This window comes from Hyperolius riggenbachi, chromosome 5, assembly GCF_040937935.1.
Source record: "Hyperolius riggenbachi isolate aHypRig1 chromosome 5, aHypRig1.pri, whole genome shotgun sequence".
Taxonomy (NCBI): Eukaryota; Metazoa; Chordata; class Amphibia; order Anura; family Hyperoliidae; genus Hyperolius; species Hyperolius riggenbachi.
This window is the reverse complement of record NC_090650.1, coordinates 205845396-205859402: the sequence shown is the minus strand read 5'-3', so window position 1 is coordinate 205859402 and position 14007 is coordinate 205845396. Positions and strand designations below refer to the sequence as shown.

Genomic DNA, 14007 nt, shown 5'->3' with positions numbered 1-14007 from the left:
CACATGTGTCCACTGCCCAGTTACACTCCAGCTATAAGGGGGAAACAATGTTGAGTGAAAATATTTTTAAAGCATAACTACAGCTAAAAAAAAAAAAGGAAAATGGTGAATAGTTAGAACATCTTGTGGTTTGTTCTTGTCTTCTCCCTATTGGAGAATTTCCCTCACCTTTTTCTGACAGGAAGTAGGTGAAGTTAATAAAGTAAGAAAACGTAACATATCCAACTCTTTTTGTAGTGTGGGCAACAGCTAAAACCCCTGTTAGGTTTAAAGGATACCCGAAGTGACATGAGATGTACAGTGCCTAGCACACAAATAACTATGCTGTGTTCTTTTTTTTTTTTTTTCTCTGTCTGAAAGTATCAGGTATGTAAGTGGCTGACTCAGACAGGAAGTGACTACAGTGCGACCCTCACTGATAAGAAATTCCTCGTTTTATCGTTTTCTTGCTCTCAGAAGCCATTTTCTGCTGGGGAAGTGTTTTATAGTTGCAATTTCTTATCAGTGAGGGTAACACTGTAGTAACTTCCTGACTGAGTCAGCAACTTACATACCTGATATTTAACTCTTTCAGAAAGAGAAAGGAAAAAAAGGAACACAGCATAGTTATTGGCACTGTACATACACATGTCTATCTCATCATGGCATTTCTCACTTCGGGTATCCTTTAAGGGCCCTTTTCCATCGAGAATCGCGATTGCAATTTTCTTCATTTAAAAAGTCTGTTTTTTTTCCCCATGATTTTTGGCAGCTATTAAAAAAAGCTAATAGCCCCATGCGGTCCCACTTTTCACCCTCAGGGTGACTGTTCAGCTGTTAAGTTTCTTTTAAAGGGGTACTATGGCCAAAATTATGCTGTTCCATTACCCCCACATCAGTTATTTACAATGGACAGCATACATTTCACCATAGAGTTTGCGTTTTGAAAAAAAAAGGTCCTAACTCCACTGTACTCCCCTACACAGCTGAGCTGCATCATTAGATCAGTAATATTTTCCCACCCCCTCAGACCCATTTAAATACTTTAACACCCCAGTCTGCATGCCTGTAGATGCAGGCTTGTACCAATCACCACCAGCATTTGGTCCTGACTGGCACCACACCCTGACTTCTCTCGTGGGGACTTATGAAGTCTGACACACAAGTCTACACATGGGCACAGGAGGGGTCTGCCCTCATTAGCCGATAATAGAATACCAAACGACCAAAGTATAATGCTATTTGAACAACATAATTATCCCTCCTGTCTTTCACAACACACTAGGTCTACTCCCTGAAGTGTTCCCTAACCCACTTCCCGATAGTGTAAAGGGGGAACCATTACAACTGATCTAGGGTATGTTGTTAATGACTATGACCTCAACTATTGGTATCAAAAATGTTCTACACCTTTCTGTAATCCAATAAAAATATCAGAAACTGGTCCTGGGGCACAGTAACGACCCACCCCACAAAGCACATCCCTTGCATGGGAAGCATCTGACTTTTACTGTTATGATTATTGTATACTTTTATATACGTTTTTGTAATTCAATAAAAAATATTGAAAACAAAAAAAGCTAGTAACTGTCAATTGCAAGCACACACAAAATGCAGCATGCAGCACTTTCCCAAATCACCATGCATGTAATTGCAGCAGTGGAAAAGGGGCACTGAGATTAAATAGTTACTTGCGGTGCCCTTGTGATTGGCAAAATGTGAGCACTCAGGTTGAGTCGGAGCACAGCCGGTGAAAAAGGGCTCTAAATGGCAGTCCCTGACTGGGAACTCCATTGACTGACTGCAGTGAAAACTCAAGTAGTTCAAATATCTTTCCACATTATCTAAAATTGAAATACTTTTTCTTCTTGGTGGTGGACTTCAATGCAGATTTTGCAATGGGCTTGTTCATTCATTCAACATACCATTGTGGTGTCTCCCTTAAAATAAATGTGTGTCCTCATCCTCCCAAGTTCCTGAGAGGGATTTACTAGAAGTCATTGATCGGCAGTAATCTATGTAGAATATTACGTTCTTTATGTAAAAGTAGTTATTAGGGTGTTTTTTAATAACTTCCATTAATGTAAAAGTAATTTCACTTGTTAAGAGTTATTCTGTACTTGTCATTCTAGGTGACTCTGAAATACAGGCCGGTTATTGATGCAACTTTGAATGAGGATGACTGCGCCTCTGTGCCACCTGCAATTCGTTCCTATTAATTGTACCGCTGTTGTTCTTAGGTTAAGAACTAGGGTATTTTTTCTGTGTATAATAGCAGAACATTTGCACCTAAAGGTGGCCACACACAATACAATAAAATGATCCGATTTTACGGCAATTTGATAAAAAGTATCAGATCTCCCGAAAAAAAATCAAAAGCTTTTTTTCATTCGACTGAAAAATCCGATCGGATTTCCCGTTTTCTTCGATTTCAATCAATCCAGAATGCCAGATATTTTTCTTCAATCTTTCTAAAGATTGTATGGTGTGTGTTGGATTGTCAATTTATTAATATACACACCCTAGCAATTTTGTCAGTTTCCAATCATTTTTATCATAATTGGGAAAAAATTGAACATACGTGTGTGGTACATTGGTCCTATTTTTTTAAATGTTACAATCTGTCAGAAAAATTGATTGCAATTCTTAAACAGATATTTAAAACATTGTATGGTGTGTGGCCACCTTTAGTCTGCTGCACCTGTATTCACCTTTCATCAGTTTGATTGAAGCCTTGCTGTTGAAATTCTGAATGTCCCTGCTCTTGTGTTATTGTGCAGTGGCTCTATTTAACTGCTTTAAAACAGACCGCTAATTTAAAACCTTTTCAAATTCTGCATAATTTAATATACATTCTGTACAACAAAAAAATATTCAATAAAATTGCCAATTCATAAATTCTGGAAACCAATATTGTGGTGGCTATAATTGGGTACACGATGTGTTTTTTTTGTGCCACAGTTAAGTTTATGAACATTAAATTGTTCACTCTAAAGTTATGAAACTGAAATGAAGAATATGAAGTGGGCACCTGCAGATGGCTGTATGCATGCTCACATAACTTGCAGAGTTCTTTAAACTGGGGCTTTCTGATATACAGGTCCAGCTTTCCTGATCCTAAAGGTGGCCACTAACGATCCAATTTCTAGCGAAAAATCGTTGGAGCGATCAGAAATTCTGATCGGAAGTGAAATATTGTAATACATCGTTCCCTACACCATCAACGAACCAATCGTTGCTTCCTATCTATCACAACAACAAGAAAATCCAAATTTTGGTTCTACGAAAATTCATTCGTCCGACCTTTTTTTCACTCGTTCATAATCGATTGTGTCCATAAACTGGGATTATTTACAACCAATCCGATCAAAATTTCTGATCGCTCAAACAATTTTTTGCTAGAAATTGGACCGTTAGTGGCCACCTTTACTCTAAGCCCTGCCCATATGTTTAGTGGGCAGCTTCTGAGGTTTGTGAAGGAGGAATTCAGCAAGTTGTCATTAGAGATGGTCAGGGAGATCTTTTCTGGTTTGCTGCAAGTTTACTTGCAGGTTGTCTGCAGCTGCACACTGGACCAAATGCAGTTGCTGCTGTTTGCAGTGGACAGGTTCCTAGCTGCATTCAAATTGCAACAAAATAAGCAGCAAGTTGAAAATCTGATCAATTGATCATCTCTGCGTGTCATTCATGTTTTGTTTGGCTTAAGATTAATTTGTAAACTAAAAAAAAAAAAAAAACCACACAAATAGGACTAAGGGAAAAAAGTAAAGCACCACTGCACAGATCACTGGTAGTAAATGTACTCTTGGTAGGAAATATCCTACAAATTGAGGTTTTTTGATACTTGAAATGTAAGTTTGTATGATGTGTGGGGGTCATTATAGCTATCTGGAAAGTTTTTGGGGTTCTGTTTTAAGTTGTTAGGTGCATGTGTTGCTCCCTTCTTTCCTGGGTTGGCTGTGAACATTCTTCCTTTCAGTAAACACTGTGTACATTCCCCAAGATCCGGCAAATCCCCCTCACCACTCTGCTCACATCCTCTGGGTGAAGAAAGCTACTCTGGTATTAGTCTCAAGAAAGCTGAATTGATTGACAGGCCGTAATATTTCATGTGGCGCCACAAGGAGGAAATCAAACTGTTGTGGCCATATTAACAGTATAAGGGAAAGACCTTAATTATGGTTCGTTTGGTTTTGTGATGCCACCCTGTGTCACTATTTCTTTTCTCCTAACAGTATGTATATTTATCTTGATGAATAAAATAACTGAGAAAAATGAGACGTTTCCAGGTTTTTTTTATGATGGTGTTTTTAAAGGAGACCCGAGGTAAAAATAAACTAATGAAATAAACAATCGTATCTAACTTCCTTCTCCTAAAAAATTTTTTTTTTTATATTTAAATCCATTTTTTGGGTTTTTACTGTTTTATTGTTTTTGCTCAAAAACACATTTTATTGAAGTGTGTCAGAGCTAAAATCTATGAACTATTGACCATTTTTATCTCTTTCCTGCTCTTAAAAGCCATTTTCTGCTAGGAAAGTGTTTTATAGTAGAAATTTCTTATCAGTGAGGGTCACACTGTAATCTGACTCAGTCCTGACTCAGACTGGAACTGCCACTTACATACCTGATGTTTAAATCTTTCAGGCAGAGAAAGAAAAACTGGAACACAGCAGTTATTTGTGTGCAAGACACTGTGCATGCACATGTCTATCTCATCATGTCACATATCACCTCGGGTATCCTTTAAAGAAAACGTGTACTTTTTTTGCTTCAGTTTATGCAAAATATACCTCTAACACAAAACTGAAAAATATGCAGGATTTTGTTGGGTAGATGCATGTAATATTCATGATTTTGTATTAGAAGAGAAGCTCCTGATTAACCCTGGTTAATGCAGCATGGTTGCTCAGCATGGAAAATGGATATGAAGAATTCCATTTATGAATTTTGCAGCATCTAAATTGCTTTTTTACACTTGTGTGTATTTAGAAAAGAAATCATTGAAGAATACTTATTTTATCATTTATAAACCATTTAATGCACAGCTCTACCTGCCACCTGCACAGATTGGTGGGTGTCAGCGGCAGGAACCCATCTGCAAAATTAGGACCACTGAAACTCCACCTCCCCTTCTGCAAAGCTTTTTTTTCTAAAGTGTTCTGAAGAGCTCCAGAACACTTTGGATACAGATGGCCACGACTTTCAGAGCTCTGATTTACAGGCGGCAGGTGAGTTACTGCTGCCGACGCCCGCCAATCTGTACAAAAGGGAGATAAAGCTTTGGATTTAAAAGATTACACATTGTAAAGCAAGTACTCTTTAAGGCTAGGTTCACACTACACCAAAAAATTCAGTTTTCCTCAATGTAGACAAGCAGATAGGTGGAGATGTTGTCAGATTCTATTTTATTTATAGGATCCATCCAGACATATCAGTTTTCAACCTTTGTCTCCATTGCGGTAGCTTACCACAAAGCCCCATCTCCAAGCACACATGGCAAAAATTTGACATGAGTTAAACATGGGTACATATACTGGTTACAAAACAAATGACAAAACTCAGGGACAAAGGGAGCCCAATCTGCTGTAGTATGTTCTTGGTAATATATACAGTCAGGTCCATAAATATTGGGGCATCAACACAATTCTGAACATTTTTGGCTCTATACACAACCACAATGGATTTGAAATGAAACAAACATGATGTGCTTTAACTGCAGACTGTCAGCTTTAATTTGAGGCTATTTATATCCAAATCAGGTGAACGGTGTAGGGATTACAACAGTTTGCATATGTGCCTCCCACTTGTTAAGGGAGCAAAAGTAATGGGACAGAATTATTACCATAAATCAAACTTTTACTTTTGAATACTTGTTTGCAGTCAACTACAGCCTGAAGTCTGGAATGCATAGACCTCATCAGACGCTGGGTTTCATCCCTGGTGATGCTCTGCCAGACTACTACTGCAACTTTCTTCAGTTCCTGGGGCATTTTTCCTTCGGTTTTGTCTTCAGCAAGTGAAATGCCTGCTCAATCGGATTCAGGTCAGGTGATTGATTTGGCCATTGCCAGTGGTGGGCTCACGAGTCTGTAAGGACTCAAATTCGTGATTTAAATGAGGCTTAATTGCCTCGGGTGTGCGGCTGGGAGAGAGGGGGTTACTTACCCATAAATCCGCAGTCTTCTATGCGTTTCAAACGTCTTGCATGCGTCCTATTAGAAACCCTACCGCACTTCCTCCTTAAAGGGAAGGTTCAGGGAGGGTGGGTAAAAAATGAAAATCAATTTCCACTTACCTGGGGCTTTCTCCAGCCCGTGGCAGGCAGGAGGTGCCTTCGCCGCCGCTCCGCAGGCTCCTGGTGGTCTCCGATGGCCGACCCGACCTGGCCAGGCCGGCTGCCAGGTCGGGCTCTTCTGCGCTCCAAGGCCCGGAACTTCTGCGTCCCACGCCGGCGCGCTGACGTCATCGGACGTCCTCCGGGCTCTACTGCGCAGGCGCAGTAGTTCTGCGCCTGCGCAGTAGAGCCCAGAGGACGTCCGATGACGTCAGCGCGCCGGCGTGGGACGCAGAAGTTCCGGGCCTTGGAGCGCAGAAGAGCCCGACCTGGCAGCCGGCCTGGCCAGGTCGGGTCGGCCACTGGAGACCATCGGGAGCCTGCGGAGCGGCGGCGAGGGCACCTCCTGCCTGCCACGGGCTGGAGGAAGCCCCAGGTAAGTGGAAATTGATTTTCATTTTTTACCCACCCTCCCTGAACCTTCCCTTTAAAGCCAGAAGGAGGAAGTGCACGGTAGTGAATCTTGCAATGTGTCCAATAGGACGTGTGAAAGACGTTTGAAACGCATAGAAGACAGCGGACTTGTGGGTAAATAACCCGCTCTCTCCGAGTCACACACCTGAGGCAATTAAGCCTCATTTAAGTCACTGATTTGAGTCCTTCATGAGCCCATGCCTGGCCATCGCATAACATTCCACTTCTTTCCCTTCAAAAACTCTTTGGTCGCTTTTGCAGTATGTATTGGGTCATTGTCCATCTGCACTGTGAAGTGCCATCCAATGAGTTCTGAAGCATTTGGCTGAATATGAGCCCAAAACACTTCTGAATTCATCCTGCTGCTTTTGTCAGCAGTCACATCATCAATAAAAACAAGAGAATATCCATAGGATGTTGTTCCAGAAATGTGAAGGCTTTTTTTTAGATTTCGTTTGGCAAACTCTAATCTGGCTTTCTTGTTTTTTGGTTTGCATCTTGTGGTGAACCCTCTGAATTCACTCTGGTGAAGTCTTCTCTTGATTTCTGACTTGGACACACATACAAATGTGTTAAAAAAACAGAATTGACCCCTGCACCAGAAGAGCTAGCAGAAGCTGAATGGACAACAGTATATCTCAAACTGTGCAAAAGAACAATATTAACAAAATAGTCAACAGCGCGATTTGAAAAAGTAATAAAACCTTTTAACTTCTTGCCGACCGAGTCACACTGATAGGCGTGGCAGCCCCAGGACCACCTAACACCGATCGGCATAAGGTCCTTGGGGTGTGTATTGCAGGAGATCATGAGCGCTAATGCGGGGACACGGGGACAGCCGTCTGACACAGCGTGTGACCCTCCCCTCCTATGACAGCCAATCATGCTGATTGCCTTGGGCAGGGAGGGAGGGGGAGTTATAAAATTAATTAAAAACAATAGTAAAAAAATACTACTAAAATAAACAAATATTTATAAAAAAAAAACCAAACACCTGGGGTGCAGTCAGACCCCACTAACAGAGAGTGGGGAGAAAAAAAGGTGGGTGGGGAAAATTATTTGTGTGCTGTATTGTGCGGCCCTGCAGTGAGGCCTTAAAGCTACAGTGGCCCAATTTCAGACAAATGGCCTGGTCTTTAGGGGAGTTTAACACTGGTTTAAAACTGCAGTCCTCAAGTGGTTAATTAATGAAAACCAATAAAAAGCATGAAGCACCAGATTCACAAACCCAATAGGGAAACTGTCCCTTTAAATCAGGTATGTCAAACCGGTCCTACGAGGGCCGAGATCCTCACATTTTTGATACAGCTCAAATGAATTCATGGGTCTGAATCAGGAAAGGTGTGGTCCATCAGGTAGAACACATTCCTTTCTTTCTCAGTCCATCCTAAACACTGGCATTGATCTGGCCCTCCAGGCCTGAAGTTCGACACATGTGCTTTAAATCAATCATACATCCCTCGCATGCATTACCCTCACTTGCACTCTCACTGCAGTGAGTAGATGTATAAGGAAAAAATAGGGCCCAGTTAAAAAAAAAAAAATCAGTTCACATAAATGCAACAAATATGCAATCACTAGAACAGTGACGGTCTGCAGAAAACTGATATTTCACAACTTGTTCCTGAAAATGTCCACGTTTTCAAAGCCAGTAAATTTTCCACTGTTATTATATGGAGAGATCTTTCAAAAAGTCAATGCAAGCGCAGTGCATAATGCGCAGAAACCGTGTTCATTATCGTGGCTAGCAAGAAAAAGCATTGCTGTAAAACGTTATCCTCGGTTCTACCCACCGCTGCAAGCGGCCATTCGTGACAGCGGAGAGAGACCAGAAAGACTTCAGCCACAGCTACTGGTTTGCGGATCCTAGATACCGGAAATGCTCACTGATTGGATGAATAGTCCTTGCTAGGAGAGCGACGTCACTAAAGCATAAATGATAAGTTCTAACGTTTCAAGGGATCCACCCCTCTTCTTCAGAGCTAATCATTAGCGCTATCCAGCCTGCCTTTAAGCACAGCTCCCGCAGTACTCCCCGCCTACATTGCCATAGTAACATAACGCCTGGTTATACAAATGCTCCATTCTCCAGCTTGCATATTCAAAAGCAGTGGAAAGATTTATGTAGCTAATCTGAAGATCCTTCGATATTGTTTAACAATTTGCATATGCTGCAGTTCAGATGCTCCGTTCTCCATTTTTTCATATTCAAAAGCAGTGGAAAGATGTATGCTGAAATTCAATTGTAGTGCAATAAAAAATAAACGTCAAAAATATTCCCAAATGTTTATAGTAAAATAAGTAAGGGGGGGGGGGAACAGAGAGCCCAATATAGTGCAGTATGTACCGAAAGGTTAGGATAAAATGTGATAATATAGGAGTTATACTCACAAAGGTGGGTTACCTTCCAGGCAACCACTGTATAGGCAGGTGGGGAGATTACGCAAAAGGTGGATCAGCGCAACACCAGGTCGCCTCCGAATGGCCTCCATCAGAGATGCGCTGAGCCCCCCCAGGAACTACAAACGCACCTTGAACCCAAACAGAAGCTCTGCATATACACCAAAAGCATGGCTGTTAAGTGGGAGCAGCTGACCAAAAACGAATTAAATTAGTACATAGCAAGGAAATGAACAGCGCTACTTAAAAACAGGCAAGTGCCTACCTGCAAAAGAGTGCAAGCCCCACTTGTGGGATATAATACACACCGAGCATACACATGACCTGTCTACCACTGGAGGATGTTGGTTTAGACCTGTCCCCACTCAGGATTAAGAAGTCGCTCTCTGTAGATCGGAAAAAAGGGGCCAAATACCCTCCACCAGGGGTGGACACAGTATGTAAGCAATGTTACAGAGGCGCCAGTAGTATAAGGCTACTTGCACACCAGGCCTTGCGTTAGGTGCACGTTATGCGTTATACCTTAACGTAGCACCTAACGCAAGGCCTGGTGCTCTTCGATGTGGACGTCGGAGTGAGCCGCGTTGTGCAGCTCACTCTGGCGTCCGTGATGCGTACTCTTGGACGCATGCGGCATCACGTGGTCCCGCCGGCCAATCGCCGCACAGAGCGGCCACACCAGGAAGTAAACACTGCACGTCACAACGTGCAGTGAATATTAATTAGCCATGTGCCGGGCCGCTCTCCGCTCCTCCCCAACCTGACTGAGCATGTGCAATCAGTCTAACGCGGCATAAGCCGCTGTAACGCCGTAGCATGCTGCACTTTCGGGAGAACGTGCAGCGTTACATGTAATGCAACGTGGGCAGTGTGAACAGCCCACTTGTGTTACATTGCTGTGCGTTGAGGGAGCGTTACAGGCTGCACTAACGTGCGCCTGTAACGTCCCTGTGTGTAAGCAGCCTAAAAAATTTAAAAATAGGGAGGCAGTAGGTGGACTTACCTCCCCAATGCAGACACAAGAAAATGCTGATTTCCCAACACATAAAAAAAGTTTAATCCTCTACTCCAATTAAATGCAACGCGCTTTGCGGGCTCAACCCACCTCATCAGGCTATAGACAGGAGTACAACACTTGTATGCAGGATTCGTCAGCTTAGCGCCTCTGTCGAATCCTGCATACAAGTGTTGTACTCCTGTCTTTAGCCTGATGAGGTGGGTTGAGCCCGCGAAGCACGTTGCATTTAATTGGAGTATGTGATTAAACTTTTTAATGTGTTGAAAAATCAGCATTTTCTTGTGTCTGCATTGGGGAGGTAAGTCCACCTACTGCCACCCTATTTTTAAACTTTTTAGCTATTTTTATACTACTGGCTCCTCTGTAACCTTGTTTATAGTAAAATATCCATATCGCTAATAAATCAAATTTCTTGTATAAAATATCCATATCAGAAATAGGTAAACTGTCTTGCATCATTTCATGAAAGCAAGCAATTCAAAATCATGATTAAGACCCCTTGGTGCCATCAAATTAAGTTGATATATCCATAAGGTCTCAATCCTAGATAGTTTCTTAACCACTTAAAGGGAACCAGAGATGAAAATAACACAGATTTTATACATACCTGGGGCTTCCTCCAGCCCCATATGCTCTGATCGATCGATCCTCTGCCCGCAGCTACAAGAACCGGCTGCCCGCTGTAACGTCAGTCGGAGCCAGTCTAAGCATAAGGGAAGTGCGCTCTTTGCGTATCTCTTCAGCAGCCACTGGAGAGATACGTAGAGGGCGCGCTTCTCCTGTGTAGCTGGCTCCGATGATGTCAGCGACGGGACCCGGTTCTCGTAGATGCAGGCAGTGGAGGATGGCGGCGTGGGAATGATCCGAGCTTATGGGGCTGGAGGAAGCCCCAGGTATGTATAACATCTTTTTCGTTTTTCAGGCTCCGGTACATCTGATTCCCTTTAAGGACTACAGTCTTAAAACCCCTTAAAGAAAACCTGTAACACCAAAAAGTTCCCCTGGGGGGTACTCACCTCGGAAGGGGGAAACCTCAGGGTCCCAATGAGGCTTCCCATGCCGTTCTCCGTCCCTCGTAGGTCTTGCAGCAGCCTTCTTAACAGCGGCGATGTAAATATTTACCTTCCAGGCTCCTGAGCAGGCGCTGTGGCGGCTCTCGGCTCCGAAATAGGTGGAAATACCCGATCGTCGTCGGGTCTGCTCTACTGCGCAGGCACAAGTCTCCAGCGCCTGCGCAGTAGAGCGGACTCGACTGAGATCGAGTACTCAAGACTACTTCGGAGCCGAAAGCCGCAACAGGAACATCATTTAAACGGTGTAATAACCGAGACAGATGGGCAAATAAAATATGAGTTTTAATTACGGTAGCGTATATTAATTTCAAACTATAATGGCCAAAAACTGAGAAATAATCATTTTACTGGTGTACTCTGGTCTTAATGCACGTGCCACCGAACCAGATTCAACTAGCATGCTGGTGCTCGCCACTTCACCAGGGTCTATAGTAGTACTGGTGTTAGGTCCAGGAGATGCTACGCTGCTGGTGCATGCCTCACCAAGAAAACTCGGATCAACACTAGCACTGCTAGACTACCCAGGAAAAAGAGCACCTACCTATCAAAAGGGAGTACTTGTGAAGTAGAAAGCTGTGGACTGTGGTCACAGAGTTTTGATAAAAAAAAAATAAAAACTGATCTTTACAGCACCACAGTTATTGTACAGTGTTTTTGCAGTGATCAGAAAAATAAATTCTGTCACTGCGGTGGGGCGGGTGAGGGTTTGGCCAGGTGATCAGAAGCCTGCAGGGGGCAGATTAGGGCCTGATCTGATGGGTAGGAGCAGAGCCGGGACAAGGTCCTCCAGCACCCAAGGCTGAGACACCAAAGTGCGCCCCTCCATCCCTGCCACCCGAGCCATCAAACACTGATTTCTATTAGACTAAGAGGCGCCACAGGGCCCACAACCTCCCCAACACCTTAATATCTAGTTATCTGGCTTGCAGTCACTGCCATGTATCCCCTTTTCTTATTTCTTTCTGCTTCAAACACAATTAGGAATGACAGCTGAATGAATTCTGCGCCCCCACCTACACTGCGCCCTGAGGCTGGAGCCTCTCCAGCCTATGCCTCGGCCCGGCCCTGGGTAGGAGTGCTAGGGGGGTGAAAGGAGGTGATTGATGGGTGTCTCCGGGGTGATTAGAGGGGAGAATAGATGCAATCAATGCACTGGGGAGGTGATCTGAGGATTTGGCCGGGTGATCAGGAGCCACACGGGCAAATTAGGGTCTGATCTGATGGGCAGGTGTGCTAGGGGGTGACAGGTGGTGACAGGTGGTGATTGATGGGTGTCTTAGGGTGTGATTAGAGGGGGGAATAGTTGCAATCAATGCACTGGTGAGGTGATCGGGTGGGCCTGAGGGTGATCTGAGGGTGTGGGCGGGTGATTGGGTGCCCGCAAGGGGCAGAGGGGGGTCTGATTTGATGGGTATGATGGGTAGCAATGACAGGTGGTGACGGGGTGATTGATGGGTGATCAGTTCATGTATATAGAAAGGACAATGAAAAAAAATTCTACAAGGTCTTTTGAGTACAAATATATCAAAAACTTTATTGACACAAGATTGAAAAAAGGGTTCATTGAAAATATCTCTGTAAGAGGTTCCTTGCGGATTCTACCAATACAGAATTATAGCAAAAATATGAACTTTGTCGTAGACTTAATGCAATTTAAGATGTGGCAATGACACGCTTGTTTCGGGCACAGAAGGCCCTTCGTCAGGCTGAATTGCAGAAAGTGCTATCTACAAAAGAACACATAAATCGGTGTACATTAATAACATTAATATAATGTATATATTAATTCTGGCACCTCATCATAGAGGAATAACCCAGAAATAAGTGCTGTGACGCAGTGTATATGTTACGGCCAGAACCCGAAGTGTGGCCACTTCGTGTTCTGGCCTGCCACTTCCGGTTTGTTAGAAATGTAATGATAACAATAAGTTCAATGTATTTTACGGCCGTCTCGCTGCGGCCAAATGTATTACAACTTGGTTAATTCGCCGGCTTTTGCACTGCCTCCTCCCCTCCAACCCTCCCCCCCGCCTCTCTCCTCTCCCTGCCTCCTATACAATACGGAGCAGCCGGGGACATGCGTGTCCCCGAGAGTCGTTCGTTGCGGTAGGGGAAGCAGAGCGGGGAGGCTGCAGACATTGCTTCTGCCAGCACCCGCTCTGCAGGATTCGCCTGCTGCGACGAACGACTCTCGGGGACACGCATGTCCCCGGCTGCTCCGTATTGTATAGGAGGCAGGGAGAGGAGAGAGGCGGGGGGGAGGGTTGGAGGGGAGGAGGCGGTGCAAAAGCCGGCAAATTAACCAAGTTGTAATACATTTGGCCGCAGCGAGACGGCCGTAAAATACATTGAACGTATTGTAATCATTACATTTCTAACATTGGCCGCTGCGCTGCGGCCACTTCGCACATTGGCCGGCCAGAACCCGAAGTGGCTGGCCAGAACGTGAAGTGGCCACACTTCGGGTTCTGGCCGTAACATATACACCTATTCCCATGTAAGCGGGTCTCTACACTCGTCTAAAGGGAAAAAAGGGTGTCAAAAAAAGGACATAGAGAGACAAAGAAAGAGCAGAGAAGAGGACCTGGCGTGTCTAGAGCCATGCGGGCTAGTAAATATCTGTCCGCTTCTCACACCTAAGGTCTAGTGTCACTGGAGAAAAAGATGCGAAGCGCAAAAAGATGTGGCATGGTAACACACTCCAGAGTCCTATAAATATCGGCTTCAATGTCACCATGCAAAATATACATAAAGTACATAGCACAAAGGATAAAACATAAGATGAT

At 43.8% G+C, this 14007-nt stretch overlaps 1 protein-coding gene across 1 annotated transcript in view; it reads left to right on the top strand.

Moving 5' to 3' along the window:
• Positions 1-4254, top strand: part of SDHA (succinate dehydrogenase complex flavoprotein subunit A) — a 127063-nt gene extending 122809 nt beyond the window's left edge. Inside the window, exon 15 of the mRNA XM_068236617.1 lies at positions 2112-4254. Coding sequence (XP_068092718.1) covers positions 2112-2198 — 87 coding nt within the window. The 3' untranslated portion in view covers positions 2199-4254. The remainder of the gene's footprint in view (positions 1-2111) is intronic.
• Positions 4255-14007: the final 9753 nt, after the last annotated feature.